This window comes from Gopherus flavomarginatus, chromosome 2, assembly GCF_025201925.1.
Source record: "Gopherus flavomarginatus isolate rGopFla2 chromosome 2, rGopFla2.mat.asm, whole genome shotgun sequence".
Lineage (NCBI taxonomy): Eukaryota > Metazoa > Chordata > Testudines > Testudinidae > Gopherus > Gopherus flavomarginatus.
The window spans coordinates 161,456,696-161,482,699 of NC_066618.1; the positions used below are offsets into that span (position 1 = coordinate 161,456,696).

Below are 26,004 nucleotides of genomic sequence, written 5' to 3' on the forward strand. Positions count from 1 at the left end.
GCCTAAGTAATTCTAATCAGCCACTCAAAAGGCATCCAAAAGCAGAGGGCACAATCTGACACATCTAAATGTTTTGGTCTTACACTTTTTGGTTCAGTTTCCGTATCTGGAAGCTTGTGAGGGGCAATTTTTAATGGTTTGTAAATGCTTTGAAGATTATAAGTGGTAAGACGTATGGTTCCCTACTCAGTTCCCATGTACTTCATCAATTTCATTGACTATTGAGTGCAACTGGACCCTTTCTGACATTGCAAAAATTGTTAACACAATCATTCCCTCAAAGTATTTTAAAAGTAGTATGCAATTTATTTTCCTTCTTAGTCACTTGCCTCCACCTTACGTTACATTTAATTTATCTTGTTTGTATCAGTTCCTTGCCATGATCCTGTCTCTCAAGTTTGTTTTTCTTGTGGATCCTGGCATTGTTACTTGTTAACATTTTTTGTGTTGTACCAGCGCTCTGGCAGCCTGGAATAAATACACCAAGACTCAGTATTAAAGGGAAGAACTGAAGCCTTACTCAATCCGCCCAACCTGGCTGGATGCCTACACTGAAATGACTAAGCCAGAGTTGCTAACCTGTCCCAGCATGTACTGGGCTTTGTGTAAATGCTGGGATGGCTTCCTCAGGGGCTGTGTCTAATCATAAATAAATCACGCTTAAAATGAAAAGCTAGCTTCAAAGTTGTCCGCAGAGAGACAAGTCTTTCCATCCATTGGAGCAACACCTTTTTATCCCACTGCCACAGACATACGTAACTACTGGAATGCAACCCCCAGTAGCACATCCACTATGCAACAACAGAAGCAGATTTTTAGATGAGGCAAGTTGGGCAAATTCCATCTCCTAGGAAAAGCGCTGTGAGATTCGCACACTGCAAATGGGGCATGAGGCAGTAAGCCGTCCACTTTGTGAAAGCCATTCAGCTGCAGGGGTGTCAATTTATCTACCCTGGAAGGCTCCCAGGGCTAAGCTGCAGCTATTGCTGGGAGCTGAGCTTGAAGTTCTAGGCTGTTCCCCAAAGCCAGGCCCTGGAGTGGCTCAGGGAACAGCTACTGGGGGTCATTGCAATGTGCTGGTCTGGAGCATGTCCCAGAGAGCTGGTGATGGCAGAACGCGGGAGTGATCGCTGCAGCCTCACAGGGCAGCCACATACCAGCCCTGCTTTGGAAAACTGTGGCACAGCCTCTCACCAGCTCAGGTCAGCCTAGCCCAGCCCAGTGATGTCATGGCACTGGACAGTGACATCAAAGCATGGCTCCACATTGTGACATCACGACACAGCGTATGACGCTCTGGCTCAGCCTGGGCCCGGGGCTGTCTGGGAAGCAGCATGTTAACTTCCAGCTGGCCCCGCCCCCAGGCGGTGCGTGATGTCACGCCGTCTAGCGTGCCGCTTACCACAGTTCCGGAAGGGGCGGGGCTAAAGAGCAAGCGCTTCCGGGAGAACGCCGGGGCCGGAGGGGACCATGAGCTGGTGAGTGAAGCAGGGGGAGGCGCTGGGGGCTGGTCCCGCTGCCCCGGCCCGGCCCGGCCCCGCCCCGGCCTTTCTCTGCCGTCGGCACTGGCCGACCGCTCTGTCCCGTGTCTGCGGCCCCCTCCCCCGCCCGAGACACCCGGGGCTCCTCGTTCGCCCGGCCCGGCCCCGCCCCGCCACTCCCGGGTCCCTGGCTCTCCGTCATCACCCCCGTTCGCCCGGGCCCTTCCCCCTCCACCCCGCTCCGCCCCCCCTGTGCCCTTCCCCCTCATCCCCTTCCGGGCCCCCACCCCACCGCCGGTTCGCCCGGGCCCTGGGCCCTTCCCCTCCTCGTGCTCTGTTCCCCACCCCCCCAATCCCGTGTCCTGGGCCTTCTCCTCCTCCCTCCTCCAGCTCTTGCATCCGCTCCTGACCTGATATTCGCATCCCTCTCGTGTCCTCCCCACCCCTACCTCCGCACGACCCTCCTGTCTCCCTTGTAGCAAAATGCTGTTGTGTCAAGTTTATTGCGGGGCGGGGCGGGAAGCTACCTCCCATACGGACCTGTGTGACCCAGTGTACGCAGGGTTGTTAACGTGCAAACGTGGACCCTTGTTTACTTCTCGTCACTGGTGTTTGTTACTCCCTTTGGAGAGTGAAAGTGGGCTGGTTAGTTTCACTTTCTTTTAGTCCCTTTCACTCTCAGGACCCTCCACCCCCCCTTACAGCACTAGGTTCCTGTAGAAAGGGCCCTCGTCTGAGAGTCAAACAGCTTGGGCTGAGTTCCTCGTTCTGCTGTTCTCCGCTCAGGTGTGAGAGTTGTTTCCCTTCTGCACATTAATCCCCCCCCCCCCCCCCCCGTACAATATGGGGCTGATACTTAGCTCCCCTTTGTGAAGCAGCTCTTGGTCTGTGGATGAGAAGCATGTTTTAGGGGCTTAATGGTCTAATCCAAAGCATATGGGAGTCAGTAAAAAGGCACCTATAGACTTCAAAGGGTTTTGGATCTGGTTCCAAATTCTTATTTATTTGTATACTTGCTTAACAGTGTCTGTAATAAACACAACAGAGGAAGGTTGACATCAAAACAAAACCTTTTTGCTAATTTTTTTAAATGCCTGAAACAGTCTATTAATAGGTTTTATAAAATCTAGATTGGGTTCAGAACTAGCCAAATTTACTTTAGCTTGTATCTTGCCTCTCAAATGGATTTCAATATGTTTGTGACACAGACATTATTTGCACCTCATAATGTCAGTATTAAAATAGTAACAATGCAGACGGGGGGATGGGGGTTTATACTCTCCTGTGTGTTCTAGCAATGCTGTCCAGTTTCCTCATGGGAGGGCTTCCTGCCTTCATAACAGGCCTGACAGCATGCCTCATCTTAGTTTGGGAATGTTAAGTATTGTTGTTTATGAATGTTTGTGTGTTAAAGTAAATGTGTGTTGGATACTTCACAGAACAATTTGGAAGATACGGTCTCTGACCCAAAGAATTTGTAATTACTAAGAAGCCCCAAGGAGGATCAGGCTACTCTTGTGCTGTACAGATGCATGCAGAGATATGTTTCCAGCCCCAAAGAGCTTATTATCCGAGGCCCCAGTCACTGACTTCAGTGGCACTACTAATGTGTAATGTTAACCATGTGTAAATGTTTGTGGGTTTGGGGCCTAATTTTAGATGGGACAGTAGCAAACAGAAGGGAGGGGATGGAATGAGTAAGGACCAGAGTACAGCAACGTACATATATGCATAGGACATCCTGCCCAAAAATGAGACTGATTTTTCTCAAAAGTAGCATAGTACTTGCTTAACATCTTATTGCTTACTCAGACACACCCTTCTCTACCTGCCTGGTTTCCCCCCTCTTAATCATCTCTCCCTTGTCTCTGACTGAATCCTCCTCCTTACCTACCCTCCTTGTCTATTGCAAATATGATTATAAAATAAATGTACACTTTTGCTTTGAGTCTGTCCTTCTGTTATTAATGAAAATGGATCTGTGATCAGATACTTGAAACACTAATGCAGCCCTTCACACTCATGGTTTCAAGTGACTGTAAGCTTTATTTGCAATAAATTAAAATAACTGATTATTCTCTTTTTAAGATTATTGGTATTTATCTATCTTAGGCATTTCTAATGTTTATTGTAATGTCCAAAAATCATTTGATCAAGACATTTAAACCAGACCTTGTCACGTACACATCATCAGTATACTTGCATGCATGCTTTAATTACTCCGCTATCCAGAATTATTTTCCAAATATAAGTTACTTGTCTGGCTACAAAACTCGATTTCTTGCTTTGTAACAGATCAATGTGCAGCATTTCTGATTAGATTCTTCTGACCTCCATTTCCCGCATAAAGTTTTACTTAGAAACCCTTGCTGGTTTTTGTATTTATTCTTGCTCACCAATTCCTGCTCAAATGGTCTCAGTTTACAAGTCAAATGTTTGATTTTTTTCCTAGCTGCTGGCACCGCAAACTCAAGTTGAGAGTTGAAAAATCTCAGCAGTGTTCTCTCTGCCTCCTACTGTCACCATAAATAATAAAGATTTTAGGATCAGACGTTTGCTGACAACTTTACTGTAAGAGATTCCAGCTCTCTCTGCTGTGTCTATGTTGGCTCTTCAAGAATAACAGCAGAAACTTTTTTCTGTATCCATAAAGTCAGCAGATCTACCTTGAAGACAAACAGGGCATGGATACGTTGAATAGAAAGTTCCAGTTGAACAGAATCATTGTCCTGATTATACTGCCCTGCTGTTTAAAGAAAGGAATATGTACTTTATAGTCCAGGTAGCCTAATCAGTGTATTTTTAGTTCTGACTCATGCGTCACGTTATTGTGGTAAATAATACCCATTGCTGCACTTAGATTTTAAAGTAATCAATTCATTTCACTCTCTCTATCAATCTTACTACTCTCTTAAATTGCACAACACAGAATCGCTCCACCTGTGCTTTCAGTCACACCGCTGCATCATCTGTGTTCTATGCTATAAATGACTGCATCCTAAAACCAAGCATTTATAAATCTGCCTAAAGTTAAGGGGAGTGTGTCACATTAAAAGTCATATTATTTAAAATGCCCTTAACTCTTTCACTTCTTTGAGTGTTAAAAATGGAAGGAGAGTAAAAACCTACTGTATTTTTTTTATCCATTTATGCACTTCTACTTTTTTAGTTCTCTTCAGCCTGGGCAATGAAAATAGATAGTTTCACTTTGAGGTTCTCATGCATTCACACAAAGATGGGATGCTTGGTTTGTAAAAATTGTAGAAGGATCTTTAACTCCAAACAAAAATAACTTTAGTTGGAGCTTTACAAAAGTTCCTCTGTGTGTGTTTAAGTCAGATTTGCTAAAAGCTCTGTACAGGATTCCTAAAACATTGTTATGGGACAGATCACATCCACAGTTCCTCTCGTGTATGTTGGTCATTTAATTAAAAATATTTTTACTGCCCTAAGCAATTTTTCAATCCTGTTAGTCATGCAGAGCCTATAGAGTTAGAGATAGATGTATGGTGATGTAAGAAAGAGAGAATTTAGCTTGGTTCTGAGATCCCAGATTGAGTTTGTAGGGCTGGCCGACAGACAAATAATCTTTAGTCTTTGTCTGTAAATGTGCTTTTAAATGTGGTTATGATCAGAAAAATAACTGAAAATAGCACCTTGCTCAGCAGATTTACTCCCTGTATATTGAGAATTAGTTTTTGCTATATTTTAGACCTGTTAGCACTGCAGAGCTAATAAAACTGGATTGTTCAGCTATCATAAGTATCATCATTAATGAAGTTCCCATGACAGGGCTAAATGCTGCCAAATTACAACTTTGCAACTCCTTTGAAGACAATATGACAGCACAGGTGTAACTGAGGGGAAAAATTGGCATGCAGACTCTATTGATGGTGAGGAATGAGCCAGAAAGAACTCAGCTTGACCCTCAGATCCCCGGTGAGTCTGCATAGCTGATAGTTAGAAAAGAAATATTCAAACCAAGCAAGTCCAGTTTGATCAGAAATAACTGAGACCGTAAACAGAATTTTATCATGTCATTTGTTAATTTCCTTTTCAGAGCATAACTGCTTGTTAAGCTCCTGTCTACACCAAGGATTTGCCTTCACTACAAAGTTAACGTGATTTATAACCAAGGATCCTAGAAATCCATTTACCACAGAAAAATGCAGAATTTGTGTTCTTCGAGAGAATCTTTAGTTTTGACATTTTGTGAGAAAATGAAATCAAATACAATTGAACCCCGATTATCCAATCTAATTAGGACTGAGGCCAGCTTGGATAATCAAAAATTCAGATAATCAGGGGAATGGGCAGGGCTTGGGATGTCAACCCCAGGCAACGGTGCTCAGGCTGTCAGATTAAAAGTTGTAAACATATCAATAAAACATTGTGTTCAACTGACACCTATATATTTTGTTGCTAGGGAAAGTTCAGTGTTTCCTTTAAATAGCAAAAATAAAAAAAGTGGACTTCCCTGTTTTTTTAATCAGGATTTTGGGTTTTTTTATCACAGAACACTAGGATCCATGGTTATAACTCAGGTCACGTCCACACACAAAAACACTTAGGTACACTTACACTTCAGCATAAGCCCAAGGTTCGAACTTAGGCTCAAGCCTAACCTCCCTTCCATCTTTACCCAAATCATTCTAACCCAGGGTCCCAGGACCCTGCAAGGGTGAAGGGTCCAAGCCTGAGTCAAACTGGGAGTCTAGGACCCAGGGTTCAAGCCCTATAGCTTTGCAGTGTAGATGCAGCCCCAGTGGACCTAGGCTCTGGGAGTCAGCCAAAAGTATCCCACATTCCCACAGGCTGGCTTTCTTGGTCCTCAGCACAGTCAGGTTTAGCGGACTGTCAGGTTTTCCCAAACTGCACAACAAAGAGCTAGAGCAGTCATATGGCAGGAGGGCACTAGAAGAGCTGGGATATGGTTGATTGCACTCAGGTCTGCGCACTGCAGTGTAGATGCTGGAGTCCCGGTTTTGGGACCAGCTTAGAAAATTCCTGACATAGGACTGACAATCAGTTCTGTAACCAACGGTCTACTGACTCGCTTTCCACTAACCCTGGGCTTACATTGCAGTGAAGTTGTACCCCTAGCCTGAGCATGATGGTGCTTTTCACTTGAGTTCACTGGCCTGTCAAGTGGTACAGGCTAAAGTTCAGATTAGCACAAGTCGTCAGCTGTTAACATGCCCACTTGTGTAGTGTGGACTTAGGCTAGAGCCACTCGAGTGCTGTTGGTCCTTTCCCACAACTCCACTCCTGTGCCCAGAAAGGACAGATGAGTTTTCCCATAATTCCTTGAGAAGGAATTCCTGGAGCAGCTCATTTTACTGCAGTTTGGAACCATGGGATATGCCGCCAGAAATCCTAGCACCACACACAAGTGAGAGCGGCGTCAGTGTGGACACAGCAGCATGAGGATTATTATGTGGTGTGGCTGCTGTCACCCGAACGAGGGTAACTCAACAGGAGTCACTCGCACTAACACTGCAGTGAAAACATACTCTCAGGATGGAGCTATCTGGGAGAGCCCTGGTAGAGCGTATCTTAAACATGGCTGCTGCTGAGCCACATGATTGGGAGCCACATTTGACTTGTGTTTTAACATGATTTTTAAAAACTGCTCCATTAATGAATATGGGACCTTCAGTAAGCTTTAGCAGAGAATCAGAGAATTCAGAAACCCTGTGTACCTCTGGGGAGCTGCTTTATTTCAGGAAGGTTAGCCTGCAATAGCTGACATACATTATATGTGGCTTGCACTGGAAGATGAATTTTTCATCTTTTACTGGGGTAGGAATGAGGGGTCACTGTCAAGGGTGGGGTTACTCAACTGAAATCTGTGATTCCCCTTTCTTCCTCCACAACAGATCAACGTCAGTCTTTGCGCGTGTTGTGGCCCTATTTCCACATGAATGTGAGAGACCTGAACTCTGAGGCGGTTAGTCTGTGTATAAAACAGACAATCGCTCTCAGTTCGGTTGTCAATGGCTGGCAGGCCATGCCAACTGTAATAGTCGCTAATTCATGCAGATATGGCCAATGTGAAGTCGTGCTGCTGTTTATTGAATGAATCGTGTCATTCACTTAGGGCTGGAATTCAGTACGTCTTCGGAGGGGAAAGGGTCTTATTGACGTGCATCGTCTGATGTAGGAAGATTCCTGAGGTCACATTTGGACCATTTAGGCTGCGGTGACTGTGAACGAGCAAGGCAGTAACAAATTCTTCTGTAGAACAGCATGCATATCAGAGGGGGCCTATTGTCTAGGGGATTGTGCCCTGCTTCCCAAATGTCAGTGTAAAAAATGTCTAACCTTTATATCACTTGCTTGCTGGGAGTTCTGCATAAAGAGAGGATGAACCTTGGTTCCAAACATTCAAGACTGAGAGTTTTCTTTGTTTAGCTGATATATCACTGTTTGTTTAGTTAGAGCGTGCTGCCTCTCTCCAACAATGGCCCTCATCAGATGCATGTCCGCAGCTTGGAACATAATGTTTTGAAGTTTAGTGGGAGGTTTACCCTAGTGATTAGAGAAAGGGACTTAGTCATGACTCTGCAAAGTTGTATTCTTGGCTTTACCGCTATATCATCGTGCTTTAAGGAAGGTGGCCTAATCTTTCTTCCTCAGTTTCCATGTCTGTAAAATGGAGTTAATAGTTGCCTCGCATAGGTGTTGCGAGGCTTAATTAATGTTTACAAAGTACATAGGATACTTGGGATCAAAGGTGCTATCGCTGTAAAGAGCCTGTTTGTAACAAGGGGATGGATGTAATTCAAGTTCTGTGTTATTAATTCTTTGTCTTTCCTTAGCACTTTACAAACACTGTCAGACTAAGCCTCCCTGCCCCCAGTAAGGAAAGTCAGTGTTGTTATTCCTATTTTACAAATGGGGAAATTGAGACCCAGAGAGGATGTGAGTTGCCAGAGGCCTTACAACTAATCTGTGACAGAAGCAGGAATCAAACCCAGATCTCCTGACTTCCACACCTAGGTTATGACTAGATGATGTTTTCTCGACCATGTTTTAGGGCCAACTTTAATTAGAGCAGAATTAGGCTTATTTGGGGAGGGATATTTTATGTTGGTAGATGAGATTTTTTTTTTAATCTTGATCCTTCTGTGACCCACGCTGCAATTGTTAAGATTTTGTGTCTTGCTTGGCTTGTAGTCTCCTAAATGAGCTGCCCCAGGGACTGTGTTGAGAAGTTGTAGCTTGATTGCTGGTGCTGTCAGGAATTTTGCCACTGCTCAGCCATTTGGAGTGAGTATTTGTGGTGCAGCAGGTATTTAGTGACTCTGTCACTGCAGCATTGATAGGCAGTTTAGTTTTTCTGCAGGTTTATCGGTTAAGAATGGAGGACAGCAAGTTGCTCAGTGTGGCTAGATGGCAACACACGTTGAGATCAGGAGGTCTCCACTCAAGTTCCAAACCAGGATCTGAATTTTCCCTCCTGTGCTGATATTTCAGTGCCATACTAGGGAGGGGGCTGTATGGCCTGAGGTACTGTCCTTCAGATGATATATTAAAGTGAGCTCTACTCCTGTGGCTGTCACGGGTGAAATTTAAAGATCCCAGGTCACTTTGAAGGAAAGAGTAGAAATTATAGTACTGATCTTCTGATCTCCATTCTCTAAAAGCAAATGTGAATGACTTGGGCTTTATTGGGGCCATTACTGAACCGGTGGTTTCTGTGTTTTCCTCTTCAGTTACAATTGAAGCATCAATTTATAATCTAAAGGGTCCTATAGTTATAGAAGAAACTGCTTAAAACCTAGTTCTGTTGTATCTCAAAAGCAGGTTTTCAAGCTACATTTCACCTCTTCCAGTAGTTTTCCAGTTCCAGCATACTAACTAAACTAAGCACCTAGTATTAATTTAAAGTTAGGAGTTGAATTTTATAGTCCTGTGATGTTTAACTCCCCAAACCATTACCAGGTTTTGATCTAACAAGACTTCCACGTTAATCCATTTTCCAAAAGATTTTGGTGTGTAACGGCTGATGTTTAGCTCAGGTCGTGCAATAAAGCGCAATTTTCTAGGTCACTGAACCACATCTACTCCAGAGGTACTGGGAAAAAGTATATTTGGGAACAAGTGGGAAATGACAGCCATGTTCTGGTTCCAACAAAATGTTTATTATGTATTAACATTATTAATATTACAGTCATGCCCCAAGTCCTGATCAATATCACAACCCCATCTTCCTAGGTGCTGTGCAAACACATACAAAGAGACAGTCCCTGCCCCAAAGAGATTCATTTCTAGCTTCCTACAGTCTAGGGATGCTGCAGTGACAGTTAAGAAGGTACTTTTTAGACTAAACCTCCATTTTCAGTGGGTTATAACTGCTAAGTGGCCTACCTTCCCCACAAAATACCTCGTAGGCTGACATTTTTTAAACTTGGTCTCAACCCAGAATTCTTGTTTGTCACCTTTTTGGAGTGAACTTACTTCTATATGGAATTCAAGGGAACGTAGTGCAGGCCAGACAGCTCTGGAGAATCCAGTCTTCTGTCTCTGCAAGAGAAGCGCTGTTACCTCTGCACTAGAAAGCCCATTTCTAGGGATGAGAGGGGAACTGATTCGCCGTGCCCCATGCACTGAGGGCTTTTCTGCCAAATACCACTTTTCATGATGGAATTTAAACAAAATTTCTTTATCATGATAGCAGGCTAGCACCTGTTTGATCAATGAGTTCTGGAGAGAAGGAAACAAAGGTATTTCCTCAAGCCCAGATCATGGTCTCATTGATGTATATGGCAAAACTCCCAGTTAAACCAGCATTTGGCCCTTAGTATCTGATAAAATTTGATCCAAAAAAGCTCTTAGATCCCGAAGTGGTGAGCAAAGTATAAATAGCTACATAGATAATTACTTCCTACATATACCTAGATACTTAATTTTATAGCACAGATGGTCACATGCACTACAGAAGTACTCATGTTTAAACACTATAGTGAAATGTAGTTGTTACTGTATTAATGTAGCTTCTGATCCTGCAAACTAGTCTGTGTGACTTGAACCCCTGAGCCATTGGCATCCGTGGGGGTCCACACTGGCTTAGGGGGTCCCCCAACATGGACCAGCTTGTAGAATCAGAGCCATAATTTTTTCTTACCTGTGTGTACAGAAAAAAATATGTGAGCACGCTCTTTTAACGCTAACATGGTTATCACATGATTTGTTGGTGGTGTTCCATGCAGGCAACTAAAAAACAATCTTATAACACAGTTAAGCCACAACCATCTTTCACAGCCATGCTTAAAATGGTTATTTTTGTAGCATAGTCAGGGCCTAAAACAGCCTTGCAAAATTCTGTTCGCCCACGCACCTGGCGTGAGTAATTCTCTTTTGATGGGTGAGTAAAATATCATTAGTTTTTTTATTATCATCTTGGAATGGGTGGGAGAGTAACTTCTGGCATTATTGCATTTGTTTAGTACTGACACTGGGCTTCGCTCTGCAGAGGACCACAAGGGATAAAGACGGTCCCTGCCCCAAAGAGCTTACACTCTATGGGCTTAGTACTGGACCACTAAACTCAGTGGAAGCAGGTTTGGAACAAAAAGGACTAAATACTTAAGGATTATAGTTTGAGGCTGGTCTAAATCAACATAAACTGCATGGTTACATTATGCGTTTTTTCTTTGTTATAGGGGCTCACGCTGAGACCAGTTTTGTTGGTTTGTTGGTGCCCTGTAGCTTTGTCGGGGCGGACTGAAACCCAGGGTTAAGTCTATATATTTTTCAGTTGATTTCAGAGGTGTCCAATACTCTTAGCCAACTTCTGTGCTGCTGCATGCCCCAGGCAATCCCACTGACCTCCCAGTGGAGCTTCGCGGGCAGAAATCAACACAGAATTTGGCGCAGTATCTCTCTTAACATAAGCTGTTTGTGATCCATTTGAATAATTTTTTCCTTTCGCATTAGTGTTCTGTTTGGAGTGGTTGCTATGAATTCTTATAAAGAAGGGGGAGTGGGGTGGGACGGTGCATGCAGTTTCCATGGACACCGTGTAGTACAGCAAGACATCCAGAGTGATGTGATATATTAATTCCAACTGTGTCTTATGTTCATGCATCTCTCACCTGGGAGGGCTGAAGCTGGAATTCCCCCCTGTTCCTTGGACACTTGCTGATGCATTGTATAAGGTCATAGGGGTTTTTTTTTAAGACGAGGACAGTCTCAGAGTCCTTATTCAGCTATCTGAGACGTGGAAGTTCAGTGGTTGTATAAGTTTTTCACTAAGGCATTGTACAGCACCAAGCACACTGTCAGCATGCAGTGAATAATTTCTTTTGTGGCCTGATCCTATGAGGTGTTGCCCACTTCTTGCAGGAACACATCTATGGTAGCAGAATTATTACCTATATTTCATCAGCTGCCTAAGGTTGCAAGTGTAGACAGGGCCCAGGCATTTTTATTATTATGTCATGAAAAGCTGCACTGAACTGCATTGAATCATACTGTGAGAGAAGCACCTACCCCCGTCTATACTAATGCTTCCACTATTGCTGCAAACATTGTAGCTGCCCCACGGCTGGCAGCTGCCAGAGCATTGCTAATATAGACAAGGTCCCAGATGGTGTGTATAGGGAATGGGAATCGAGGGTTCTCAGCATTTTGCTGAGAAAGTTCCTGTCACCTAATTAAGGTGAACTTAATGCAGTGTTTGTTTTTTTTGATGAAAAAGCAAAATTTTCCTTGGAAAGCAGACGCTTTTCATGAAAAATTTTGTTGAGTTGGAAATCAGTTTCAATAGAAATTTTTCAGTGAGCCCTCCTAGTCTGACCTTTTATAGTTATTAGAGTCTATAACACTTTCTGCAGCAGTCTGAGTATTAACCCTGAGGTCCTGACCATGTACATTGTCAGCAAGTACATTCTGCCCCTTCCAACTTTCCCTCCACTTTCAGTTGCACACAGCTTTTTCTTTACTTCCTGTCCTAAACCATCACTGGAGATTGTTGTGCACTGTTGAACAGCAGTTGTTCATATCCCCAGAAGTAGCTGCATTTTAGTGGTGGTTGAAAATATTCATGTGTTTTCCCTATTTACCTAAGAGAGGTCTTAGGAAGCCTGATTAGTGTTTTGTGGTCCTCAAGTGGAAGGTGTTATCACGTGTTTTGTTGCTGTCTACGCTTATTTCCCCCATTTAAATTCCTGAGGTTGATAGCCCTCCTCCATTTTTTCTGGTCTCTGCCAGATTAGGGAGCAAGAATGGGCTAGTGTTTTGCTGGGGGGAGGGAATATTATTATACAAAATAGATAAAATCACAGCTGCAGCCTTAGATTAGAGGTCTGATCCAGTCGGATGATCCCTCTGCATCTTACTTTCAGAGGGGACTACAGAAAGTGCCCTGCAAATCTCATTGGGCTGTATTACCCATTGCCTGGTGGATTTATCTGCAATGCTCCCATGCATGCGGAGGAGAATTAGAGCATGTCTACACATATAGCGCTGCAGCGGCACAGCTGCATCAATGTACATCTGGTGAAGACGCTCCGTGCCAACAGGAGAGCGCTCTCCTGTCAGCATAACAAAATCACCTCTGCAAGTTGCAGAGTCTATGCTGATGGGAGAAGCTGTCCCGCTGACGTAGCACTGTCCACACCCGTGCTTATGCCGGTGTAATTTATGTCACTCAGGGGGGTGATTTATTCACATCTCTGAGCAACATAAGTTCTGCCGACATAAGCTGTAGAGTAGATACAGCCTTAGACCCTTTGGTGTGTGTCTCTGAGCTTGTACATGGAGAGGTGTACTACACTGATGGGGAAATTTCAGAGAAAATTAGCCACAGCTTCTCCCTCCCTTCCCCACCTTCCCCTCCCAGGGGTTCCTCAACTTCCCTGATGGGATGCTTTCAGGATTCTCTCCACCCATCTACACCTTTCTCTTACTTTAAGCGCCCACCCCCTCTCTTCAGTACTTCACCCTCCTCCATTGAGGAAGACTAAGTGGAGCCTCCCTTCTGATATCAGTGTTCCTAAACGAGCCAGAGAGGCTGCTGTTGAACAACTCACAACATCCCAATGGGGGCTGCATGCGCTGCTTTTGCCACATTCCCCCTGCCAGCCTGGAAAGTGAGGCCAGGAATCTTCAAGGCATTACCATTACTGTGGCTCGCTGAGCTAAATGGCTGTATCTGACCAGAGAGCTCTTCAGAGTGGGAAAACTCCGACTCTGACTCAGCGTGCCCACACTGTTTATGAACATGATTTCAAGGGATTTCACACCCCAAACACAACCCCAGCTTTCTCTCGCTTAGCAGAAATAATAGAACCGAAACACACACGAGTCCAGGTTTCTTCTCTAGGCTGTGTGGAAACATACTCAGGTTTCTAGGATAGCATTTGCGGCTTTGGCACACCAGGAGGAGGCTCCGTAACACATAGTAAAATATCTGGAACCGTATGTCAATCTGATCTATTGCTGATATGTTCATTGCTGTGGTATCCAGGCAGACTAATAATACCTGGAGCTCTTCATCTTACAGTGCACTCTGACAGCTGCTGATTTGTGCATCCCACTATAATTGGTAATCATATTATCCCCATTTTACGGATGGAGAAACTGAGGCACAGCAGTAAAATGTCTGGCCCAAGATGTCTCAGCAATAGACTATCCGAACTGGGATTAGAACCCAGGAGGAGTTATTGGCTCTCGGGCTTGTGCTCAGAATGTTGGAGCACATCTCTCTCTCTGCTGCCAGCAGCTTCTTGCAACAGCATTTCAAAGCTGCAGGTGTGTCAGTTTATTTTACAATCTCAGCTAAGATCAGTGGTTCTGCTCTTCTTACTACTTCATTGCTTTATTCTTTCTGTTCTTCTTTCCTGTGTTGCTTTTTCACTGAGCCATATTAAACCAGGAAAATTGTCTCAAAATATAAAATAGCCTTTTTTTCTTTTCTTTTTTTAAATAAAAAATAGACATTATATGAACAGGGTTTTTTTAAAAGGTTTTTACTGAGACAGACATAATTAGCCAACTGGCATCATGATGCTAATAGAGATATTTGCTGTTTCAAAGTATATTTGTAGTTTTGTTGAACATCCTGTTGACTTTCTTTTGCTATGAAAGAAAATAGTCTTTGTTTCTTCCTCTGTACACAGAACTTTTTGGACGTGAAAATCCTTTCCTTCCCAACTGAGCTGGAGTTGAAATATCCTGTAGCTTGCATCCCACACTGCCCTTCATTGCATAAATGTAATGAGTAGTTTAAAGAAAAGTGAGCCATCTGAAACAGGATGGGCTGATCCCATTATCCATTAATTGATCTGAGCTGCTTGTTTTATTCTAGTTCGGCTCGAGAAGAAACGCAAGTGCTAAAGCAGACTATGTCAGCTCAGGTTAAAGGTAGGAGGAAGGAGTGATACAATTTAAGCTCAACCAGGCTACTCAGGTGTTGTAGAAGACCTGAAATACTCCCTCAGTCTGAGCCCGGATTCCTCCATCCCTTTCCATCCTGCAATTAGTTGTTACATAAGCTACCAGTTGCCTGTACCCTCAGCTGCTGGTCTTGGTTGATTTAGAACACTAGGGTCCAGGCCTTCTAGTATGATTTGTGATTTAATCTGGTTGGTTTCCACTCCGCTATCCCTGTTTTACTAGAGTTTACTTAGTTTTGTCATGCTCTTTAATGAAGACTGACAGTCGGTTTTTTCCCATGCCTCACACACTTTCCAGAGCAGCTGCCTTTCCTTAGGAAGCCCCCATACTTCATGAGATTGCAAAGCTGTATTGGGTAGAGAAGTCTGATTAAGTAAATGGTGAAAGATCATGTTTTAGTAAGACAAGGTGGGCAAGACAGTGTCTGTTGTTGGACCAACTTCTGTTGGTGGAGGTACAAGCTTTTGAGCTACGCTGAGCTCTTCTTCAGCTTTGGGGAAAGGAACTCAAAATCTTGTACCGTCCACCTGCAGAAGTTGGTCCAATAAAAGATATTACTAATTAGGGTTCCCAGCCCTCCAGAATTGTCTTGGAGTCTCCAGGAATTAAAGATGAATCTTTAATTACAGATAATGTCATGAGATGAATCGTCCAACCAAAGTTGGCAACCCTATACCTAACCCACCTTGTGTCTGTCCTATCCTGGGATCAGCACAGCTCCAAAACCACTGCAAACAAATGTTTAGAGACTCACACCACTATAGCTATCTTTACTGCTGCTCTTTGCATTTTCCAGCCAGCCACTTTCTGTTGCAGATTAATTTGCTGGAGGAATCTGTTTGAATGGTCCTCTTTGGCCGGTGGTGTTTCAGAGCCTCTGCAAGGGGCCTGTATTTAAATTCTGTGTTTATTTCTGTGTTAACTAAGATTAATCATTAGCAACAGAGAAACAATTATCCCTTGTTGTGCACAGTGTTAGCTGTTCTTTGGCTGGGACTGTAAACTTTCTGGGGCAGGGACCATGTCTCTCTTTCTCTTCTGTAATGCACCGTGCAATTCATGGTGCAACATGAATACTAAATAATACATTCAAATGGAGTGCCGTTTTTGGTGGAATTTCCTCCACCTCCTCTTATTGGTACAGCTTCACTCACCATACTATCTCTGCTCATGGATTTTAAGTGCTTAGGGCAGGGGACTGGGAATAAGGATTCCTGAGTTCTGTTCCTGTATGCCATTGACTCACTTTGTGACCTTTGGTAAATCACTTCATTTCTCTGTGCATCAGTTTCCTCCATCTGTAAAATGGAGATAAAGATTCAGTGTTTGTAAGCACTCAGAGATCCTCTGTTGTAACGTCATGTAGAAGGGCAAAGTATTTAAAGGTGCGTTTGTTAGCTGATTACTTCAGCATGATGTCAGGGATGCATGGTACCTCAGGGTGCCACTCTAGTAGCTGCATGTTGTATATTTCACAGGAGATCAAATGGTTAAGGTTTGACTTATACATGCTTTCTTCACTTACTGCCAGCAGTCTCCATCTTCCAGTGTTATGTTTCTATAGGAACTCCCGGCAATGCCTGCTGCAAGATATTATCAACCAGTCTCAGGCTGGGCACAGCAGGTCCAAATTCAGCAACGGTGTTGCATCTGTTTACACCGGGAGCTGTATTTGGTCCTAGTTTTCTTCTTCTCCATCCCACTGCTCCCCCTCAGTTCCCCAGTTTTGTTCCTGGCCTCTACTTGCGGACAGTAACTGATGCAGATTTCACTGTCACAAATAACTAGCTCTAATGATAGATAGCACCTGGTTATACTGACGCCAATAGTATGACCAGTGCCCAAAGGGTACTAAGGGAGACACCCCATTTTTATTGACTTTTTGCCCATGTAGAAAAAAGAAAAATCTTTAATTTCCTATTCCTTCCTGTAAGGCACCATAACCAGTTATTGACTGTTTAATTATATGCTAGACGATTGTTTGTTTATAGAAGATGTGTGATTCATGGTTGCTGTGAATGCCAGTGGAACTGGAAAGGGTTAACAGTCTAAAATGACATCAGCCATGCTAGAGAACAATAAACAGGAAGTACTCCAGAAATTAAATTTAAACATTTGTGACTAATGTTGACTTTTACTCCATGGTCAGTTCAGGAGGTATGGATTGCAGTCTAGGTTTATTACTGGTTGCTAATTATACCATTGGTTTGACTATGATTGGCTGAAATGAAGCAAAGAGGGAATTGGGTCATTGGATAATCTTGTTTTTGCTGTCATTCCCATATTAAGTGTTGTCTCATATGGTGTGGTGTTTGTGGAATGGTGCCTGCAGAGAGAAGTCTCTAACTGGTAGTTTAATCCTAAAAGTTAGTTGTTGTATATAAGAGATTTTACAAAACCAGTAGGGTAATAAAAATGTTTTCACAGTTAAAAATAATCATTGGAAATCAGTGTAGTTGTTTGAATTAAAACATTCCTCAACAACCCTGCAACCTGTAAGTGAAACTGATTAGAGACATTTGTGAAACTGATTAGCCATTTTCACTCTGCAATACTGACAAAAATGAACTGGTTAAGAGATTCATATAAACTAAATTAGATTTTTAAAATTAATTTTAGTAAAAAATATAAGATTTTGTTACTGTTTGCACAGGACCATTAGGGGACTTCTGCACCGTCTGTTTTGCATCTGGTACAGAACATGGTTTGAGACAGGATACCATTCCTGGATAAGGCTATTCCTTTTTTAAAAATATGTATCTGAATTCTCCCCATAGCGACACCAGTGTAATATGCTATAAACTGGGTTTAGTATAAACTGGGAGCATTATGGACCATAAATTTTAACCAGACAACATAAATTAGTCTAATACATTAAAAGCAATGGCTGAATTATTGTGTTTTTATTACTTTGGTTATCAAGTGGGGAAAGAAACGTAATTATTTTAATTGATTTATGATTACAACAATCTGGTCAAGCCAAAACTGGATACATAGTGAGCACTCTTCACCTTCCAACTAGCTTATGTGGGGGAGAATAGCTCATCCAGATTGTACTCACAACCATATTAAGGTTTTTAAGAATGAAGGCTGTTCAGCTGGCAGGTGAGCCATCCTTGCAGCTGTTATAAGAAAAATCCTTTGAAGCAGCTCAAAACTCCAGACACTTGGGTAGTGGTTTTTGAGGGTCTTTCCATCCCCTCCTTTTAATGTTCTCTTTGTAAATATTTGCAGTGTTTGATTCCTTCCTCCCCACCCCCGCCTCCCCTTTCAGATTTATTTTGAAATTTTGTACAACCTTCAGACCTTTGTTCTGCCAAGGAATGCCTTGGACATCTAGAGCCCTTAATTGTATTAATAGGACACTGACTGGAGGAAAAAGGGGGATTTCACTGCTGGAGACCCAGCTGGCACTGCTGTTTGGGAAGATCACTGATGCCAGAGCTGAAGCAGACTCCAAAGGGAGATGTACTTTATCTTGAATGTAGTACCAGGATCTGAGATGTTATTCCACTGAAGCTGGCATCCAAAAATCCTTCTCTAAGAAAGAGCTTGGGGAACGTGTTTTTTGACATCGTCGCATGTGAGGCCAGCTATTCTTGTTCACTTACATATTCCTTATCTCTCCCTCCTCCCTTTTCCAGGATTCCGTTCAAGATTGGGCAGCCCAAGAAACAGATTGTACCCAAGACGGTGAGTAAACCAATTCCCCCTTTTTAGATCCAGTCTGTGATCATGTGGCTGGTGAGTCAAGCCAGCACTTTGACTCGTCCCATTTTTGTGTGTGTATGTGGGAGGGGAGTGTGAGTGAGCAGAACCTGTTGCTGTGTTTGACCATCACATCCTTGCGCTCTGGGTGAGGGGGAGTCCCAGCTACATGCAGTATTTTGGTCTCGGGATCTGTTTTTTAAGGGAGTGGGCTCTTTCATTCTGGCACAGTTTTCCTAGGAGATGACTGAACATGCTTCCTTCCTTCCTTCTTTCAGCAATGGCTTGTTTGTTCATCCATTCTGAGCAGATGGAGGAGGGGGAGTGGTTCAGATCACTGAATATAACTGTTTCCAAAGGAAAGCTTATCAGAGGAGGATGAGATGCTTAGTACTCAGGCATGAATTAATTTGTGCTGCACAGCATTTAGTTTAAAAGAAAATTAAAAAAGCATTTTGTATTCTGATGAATTTGAAAGTCCTTTCCCAAGTGCTGTTTCTTGCAGGTGGCTGTGGTATTTTCCCTACTTAAGCAGATGGTCTTGTCCTGTGAAAGCTGTAGTGCTCACAGTAGCAATCCCTGAATTAACCTGCATACCTGCTTTAAAAGAAGCGTCCTGATCGCTAGTGTGACAACGACATTGGCTTTATAATTATAACTGCATTGGTGAACTAATCCGCTGTACAGACTAACATTCCTGATTCTTCCTCTGTGGGACTCCCACCACTGCTAATTCCTTAGGATACGTGGGTTACTTGTATTAAGGTGTCAAAGATGCTTTTTGTGGTGTGAAGTTTCCCCTTGAGACGGAGGGTTTACTCTGCCACTTCTCAATATTGATGAATTGTAATCTTTTATTTAAAGGATGGTGTTGTTCTGTGGTGCTGCAGAATGACAGTTTTCTGCTTCTGCTTTAGACTAGCAGTGCAAAATTTAAGCAAGGGACCTTTTTAAAGAACGGCAATGTTGAAACCCTAATGAGGGCCTTTGACTCCCTTTCACTCTTCTGTGGTCTTCCCAAGTTCTAGTGCTCCAGACCTCATGTGTTGAATGCTGCTCTCTGCAATCTCTGCAAAGAAATACAACCCCAGCCTCAGGCAAATCCACTGGATCCCTGTTTATTTCAAGATCCAGTTCAAAATTACCCTTTTTTTGTTTTTAAATCCTTCATTGACTTTCTCTATCGGATTGCAGAGATCCTGACTGTCTCACTTTCTTACTTGCTCCATCCACTTCTCTAGCACTGGTTTCTTTTCTGCAAGAGCCTTCTTCTCCGCATCGTCTGATGACTTGAACAGTGTTTTTGGACATTTCCGCCCCATCTGATTTTTATCTCTCATATGAGTACATATTTATCTGCACCTGTGAATTTCCCTTTCCCTGTGCCATAATGTATTGTTTAACTATGTAAAGTGTTTCAGGATGCAGTTTGTCTGAAAGACCTTATATTACATAAAACTGTGTTGCTACACATAGTGCCACACACCAAGGTCTCCACTATCACCTCTGAAGCTAGCCCTCCTAATGGTAGAGCAGGAGCTCAGACTGAACGGGAGTTAATATTTGAACCTTCAAGATGTCTCTTTGCTTTCAGTTTACAGTGGATTCTGTTATGTCCTGCACCTGGTATTTTGGATGGTGGCAGTATGGGAATGTCTGTTAGCTCCTGGGTTTTGTCTTTCAATGTGGAGATACAGTATATCGTAGGCAAATCCAAGAGATTGCTGTCCAGTTCCTTCCTTAGCTTTTGTAGCCATTATCCTCTTGCCTATGCAGTTGTAGAGATTTCCCCAGCACATACACAAATAGAGATAAACTGGCAGTTGTGGGCTGTAATTTCTGAAATAAAATGCTTTTGTCAAGTTCAGAGTGTCCAAGGGGCAAAGATTCATCCAGAATTGTTACTGGTTCCAAGCTTTTTCCACTCTCCCCTGCTCTTCACCTGTCCCTCCGCTTCCCAAATTCAGCAGAAGTGCTGAGAGTTTGAATGTTGGAAATTTTTACCTGGCCTCCACTATGCTATCTTGTTGATTGTAACAATACTCTTGGGACAGAAGTGTGCCAAACAGAAAGCATGGAGCAATGTAACTGCACAAGTAAGTGTAGAGCGCAGTCCTTCAAAGGAGAACAAATGACAGGAAACTACCATTCTCCCTTGAGAACCTGACCCTTCAGATTTAGGCTCCTCTTAGTTTCAGGGTATGCAAGTGATGGGCTGCTTTGTATCTAAGCTAGTTAGCGTAGACCTCTGAGTTTAACTCCCCCTTGCAGGCTGAGACTTTCCGTCTGTGTGGGCTTTTGGGAACAGCAGTACAATCTGCTTTAGCTCTCCATTTTATTCCAGATGGTGGCCTCTGGAGGCTGCTGCAGGAAGTGGGAAGGTGTGGCATCTCCAGGGCTCCATCCAGAGCTCATAAGAAGGGAAGCAGTTATGGAGAGGATCTCCCACTCCCAAGGTTGTACCACAGAAAAAAAAAGGGGGCAATTGTCAGAATTTAGCAGTTGGTTCCCACCAGAGCATGCTAATTCCAACATGGGGAGAGAGACAGAATCATTCTGACATGGCAGGCTTAGTTCAGCTCACCAAAGGTTTTGTGATTAAAAGGCTCTAGTACTAGTAGGAGCACTGGAAAATAGGTTGACTGGGCTGCAGTAGGAATTAGTCATGACTCCTTGTGCCCACTAGTGCTGATCTTTTGAAGAAGGGCCAAGTGTCAGCCACCGTTTAGCTCTTCAGGTAGAAGGAAACCCCTGTAGGAAATATCAGCTGGTGAACTGAAGTGATCTCCCACCCCCCAGGCATGTCACCACTTTGTTTCCACCTAAACCTGGGAAAATCCAATTCCAGACGGAATAATCTCTTCCCTCCTCTTCCTCTGAAAAGAGCATCTGTCACTGAGCACATACAGAGATGAGGAGATTGGGTGGGAGGATCTAATATACAGAGAGGACCTGCTGTCAGGGGAACAATAGAGGACATAATAACGCAGCCCAATTAAACTAATGCCCAGAGATAGGACTTAAACTTGTTAGAATTATATCTGTGTGCAGAATGTTTATTGTTTAAATCCAGTGCGCAGTGGAAGCCTCTTATAGCAGAGACAGTTCCCTTCTCTCTCCTCTTCCCCTCACCCCCAGGACAACTTCACTCTAAGCACAAGTTACGCTGTTCAAGCTGCAGGGGAGTTCCAGCTAACTGAAGTTCATCTGTGTCACCCTGGGGTTGTACCAGGCTCTTCAGTGGGGACTGGGTCATCTGAGTCGGCAAGTGGCTGAAAAGAATTGCGGCTCTGAGCCTGGAGCACAGCCTCCTACTGCTGCCAGGCAAAGCAGGGGAAGCCAGTCAATTCATTTTCTCTCTTGGAAGAGGGGAATCCAGAGCATAGCCGCCCCCAATAACCTTGGACAAGTTGGTCAGGGGTGCCTCACCTCCGTCTGCTCGATTCGGGGTGTATCCTTTCCCCATTGTGTTGCTGGCAGACCTTGAGTAAGTTGGCTGGGCATGATTGGCAGAGTGTATTCCAGAGCTCACAAACCTGGGTTGTAGACTTCAGAGTCTTCTAGACCCCGCTCCCTTGATTTAGCCAAAGATTTTGGTGTTCCCTGAGACCTTTCGATAACTGAGCATCATTATAAGAAGAATCCCATCTCAGCAAGTTTGCCATATTAGTTTCCACTGCACATGACTAACATTTGAAATCTCTTAATACCGGAGTAATAGCGTTGGTGGGATGAAGTTAACGGGCCTGGTGAATTAGGTGATTGTGTCTATTACACTCTCCCTTCCACCCCCTCATTAAAGCTGCAGCGAGGTGAGTCCCATCCCTCTATTCTGAAGCTGCACATGATGCTCTTTGGGGAATAGCATAGGAGCAGCATTGCTTTTGTGCACTGCTTATCCACCCATAGCCTTATTTAGAAGATGGGTAGGTGTGGCTTGCTGGTTTGTGAAGTCCACGAAATCCTAGTCTTGGGTGTACAGGCTCGTATTCCGGCTTCACTTCATTTCAGGATTATTTTGGCCCAAGGTACTCGACTGTCAGACACAAAGGGGTTATTGTGTCTTGTGCTAATTGTTCTGCCTCACCCAATTTATGCACGCAAGTTGCATTGTCTAGGTGGGATCTTTGTTGTGTTTGATGGGATGGCACATACCCAGCAGAAGTTTGTGGTTATAATAAAACGTTTGGCTTAACTACACAATTTTTTTTCTTCCCTCTTGTTGCCAAGTCCCATTAAGGGAATCTGAGTCCCATGGAATGATGCCATGTGGAAATCAAATAGCACCCTTCCTCCAGGAGAGTGAGAAGGCTCTTCGCAGTACTGCCTTTCCATCCTCTTGTGGTGCTCATTGGTCTTGCATCATTTCCTCTCCACCACATTGCTGATTACAACGGCCCCTTTGAGTTACAAAAATTCTGTCATGGCTGGAAAGCCCAAAGTTCGAGCCCTTCTTGTATTTGTTACAAAGTCAATGTAATTCATTGAGGGGGGTTAAACAGCACTTCAGTTAAAAGTCCTAAGTCTGCACTCGGGAGCAATCTTACAATAACTAACCAATGTGCATGGAACAAAAAGCATTTCAGAAAGGAAAACAGATTTTGGTTTCAAGCTTCCAAAAGTGAGTGAGATGGGTTGGAGGGAGGAATTATATGAATGTGGAAACTTACCTAGATGGTTTCTTTTCTTCAAAGTACCTCTAGTGCTCATTATTTTTAACTTGGTAACTCTATCAGTAGCTTTTTGCTTTACATGTCAGATGCCTACAGACATTAAGTTTCCAGGCTGGTGAAATCTAACTGAGAGCTGAAGCTGCTGGGTACTGTGCATAACGTGCTTGGTGTACTGTTACCTTGCCGTCGCAGCCCACTGCATTTGTCTCTTTCATCAACCTGTTGCATCTTTACATAAACTCGGACTGTGAGCATTCTGGGGCAGGGACTTATTTGTGTCACATGATGGTCCATGAGCCTCAGCTGGAGTCTCTGGGTGCTACCGTAATAGAAATAATAATTAATAGTAGCTAGCAGAGGCACATGGGTGTGCAGAATGCAGTGACTGGTAGCCAACTGTTACTGTGGGGGTGAAACAAGACTAATGCTTGGGCAGCTGTCTCTGTATAAATGTCATTGGGGATGTGAGTGGGGAGGGGTGTTTGATGTGCTGCCTTGTGGAGAAGATACGCAGAGTGCACACAAGACAACCAGGCAGGGAACCCAAGAAAGATAGGACAGGATGAGAGTTTGAGGAACACATGTATTCCACACAGAAAAGTAACTTCTGTGTGAGACTTGTGGCCTCCCTCAGATCAAATAGACTGAAATGCCTTTGTTTCACCCCCACGTACTGCAGGTAGAGGGGAGAATTGAACAATAATGGGTAAATCAGCAAATGTCAGGAACTACTCAGCATCTTTACATTTCATTTCATCCCGAGCCTCCCAACCCCTTGCAACTAAGCCTAGAAATAACTGATTGCTGACCAAATGAAAGGGAAATTCTTCTGAATAGTACATCTGCAACAGGATGGAGTTTCACGCTGAGAACAGGGGGAATAATACCATCAGCCGTCAAAGGACTCGAGCTTGAGTCATGCCGGCCCCCTTTGGTTTGCAACCAGGATAGTTCACACAGACATATAAATAGAATGCAATAGTCTGAGGTTATTTTTACAGCCGGAACAACCATAGAAATATAGGGTGATTTTACTATGTGCTGGTTACCTGACCTGAAGGCACCAGCTGTCGTGGATTTTTGCAGAGCTGTGAACCAGACATTGGCTATGCAAGCTGCCCCCTCATTGATCCACCCTGTCCTGGAGGGACCAATTTTAGCAGTGAGAAAGGGAGATCAGTCTTTGGAGCTTTTCAGTCTACAGAGACAGCCAGCGTGGGTGCCGGTAATAGTGGTCTCTGTTGGTCTGGACACATGTCCCCTTGGAATTTGACCGAAGCTCACCAAACTCCCTACTCACCAAACAGCCATCAGATTGCAGTGACTCAGTCACTATTGACTTTGGGCGGATTTGAACCTGCAAACTCAGAAGATATTTAAGAAAGGGGGATTGCAAAAAATGAGGGTGACATTTAGCACCTGTAGGTCTCCACTTTAAAATGTTGGCCTTATAGCAATTGGAATTGAAAACCAAGGGAGGGGGGTGTTATTAAATGTGTTGTTTCTTTAGCTATATTTTGTTGCTGTGAGTCTCAGTCTCAAATGCCTGGAGCAGCATGGAGTACGTTTTTTAAAAAAATACTCTGGTTCATTCTAGTCTTGGCAGTGCGCAATGCTTTGCTGCTTGTTTAATAGCGTGGCAGCTTAACCACGAAAAAGAACCCAGTTCTGATCCCATGACAACAAAAGTACATGTTTACTCTTGGCTGGTCAGTTGAAATCCACGTGCTTTAAGATGTGGAATGAATGTTTAAATATGTGTTAAAACAGTCATAGATTCATAGACTTAAGGTCAGAAGGGACCATTATGGTCATCTAGTCTGACCTCCTGCACAACGCAGGCCACAGAAGCTCACCCACCCACTCCTGTAACAAACCCCTAACCTATGTCTGAGTTATTGAAGCCCTCAAATTGTGGTTTAAAGACCTCAAGGTGCAGAGAATCCTCCAGCAAGTGACTCGGGCCCCATGCTGCAGAGGAAGACGAAAAACCTCCAGGGCCTCTGCCAATCTTCCCTGGAGGAAAATTCCTTTCCGACCCCAAATATAGCAATCAGTTAAACCCTGAGCATGTGGGCAAGACTCACCAGCCAGCTCCCAGGAAAGAGTTCTCTGTAGTAACTCAGATCTCACCCCATCTCACATCCCATCACAGACCATTGGGCATATTTACCTGCTAATAATCAAAGATCAATTAAGTGCCAAAATTAGGCTATCCCATCATACCATCCCCTCCATAAACTTATCAAGCTTAGTTTTGAAGCCAGATATGTCTTTTTCTCCCACTACTCCCCTGGGAAGTCTGTTCCAGAACTTCACTCCAGAACTCCACCAGGAATGAAAGCACTGGGGAGTATCGTAGCTCATTGGAGATTTTCTGTCAGACAGCAGGTTGGAATAGGAAATCATTGATGTCATATTCGGAGAATACTTCTCTGCTTGGGTGATTTTTTTTTTTTTTTAGCTTGTATACTCTTTGAGGCAATGATTCTATCTTCATCTCTTTGGAAAGTGCCTGGCACACTGAGAACTGCAATTAAAATAATAAAATTGTTTTCTTTTCAGCCCATGGGTTGGTGGATTTGTTTGCAATAGGGTCATGTATTAGAATTTGGGGGGCATGGAGACCCAGTGGTGTCATGAGGCTTAGAAGAGGGCCCTTGGTTACCTGAGCTGATGGAGACAGAGGGTATGGTACAGAGAATGTGTCGTTTCATAGGAAGTGATCAGAAAAGAAG

At 43.7% G+C, this 26,004-nt stretch overlaps 1 protein-coding gene across 2 annotated transcripts in view; it reads left to right on the plus strand.

Moving 5' to 3' along the window:
• The first annotated feature begins 1,410 nt into the window (after window positions 1-1,410).
• Window positions 1,411-26,004, plus strand: part of BIN3 (bridging integrator 3) — a 59,687-nt gene continuing 35,093 nt past the window's right edge. Inside the window, exons 1-3 of one of the 2 annotated variants that reach the window (XM_050940271.1) lie at window positions 2,250-2,267; window positions 3,934-4,263; window positions 18,530-18,578. In XM_050940271.1, coding sequence (XP_050796228.1) covers window positions 4,246-4,263; window positions 18,530-18,578 — 67 coding nt within the window. In that variant the 5' untranslated portion in view covers window positions 2,250-2,267; window positions 3,934-4,245. Of the gene's footprint in view, window positions 1,479-2,249; window positions 2,268-3,933; window positions 4,264-18,529; window positions 18,579-26,004 lie in introns of those variants that run through there. The other variant, XM_050940273.1, reaches the window with a different exon arrangement.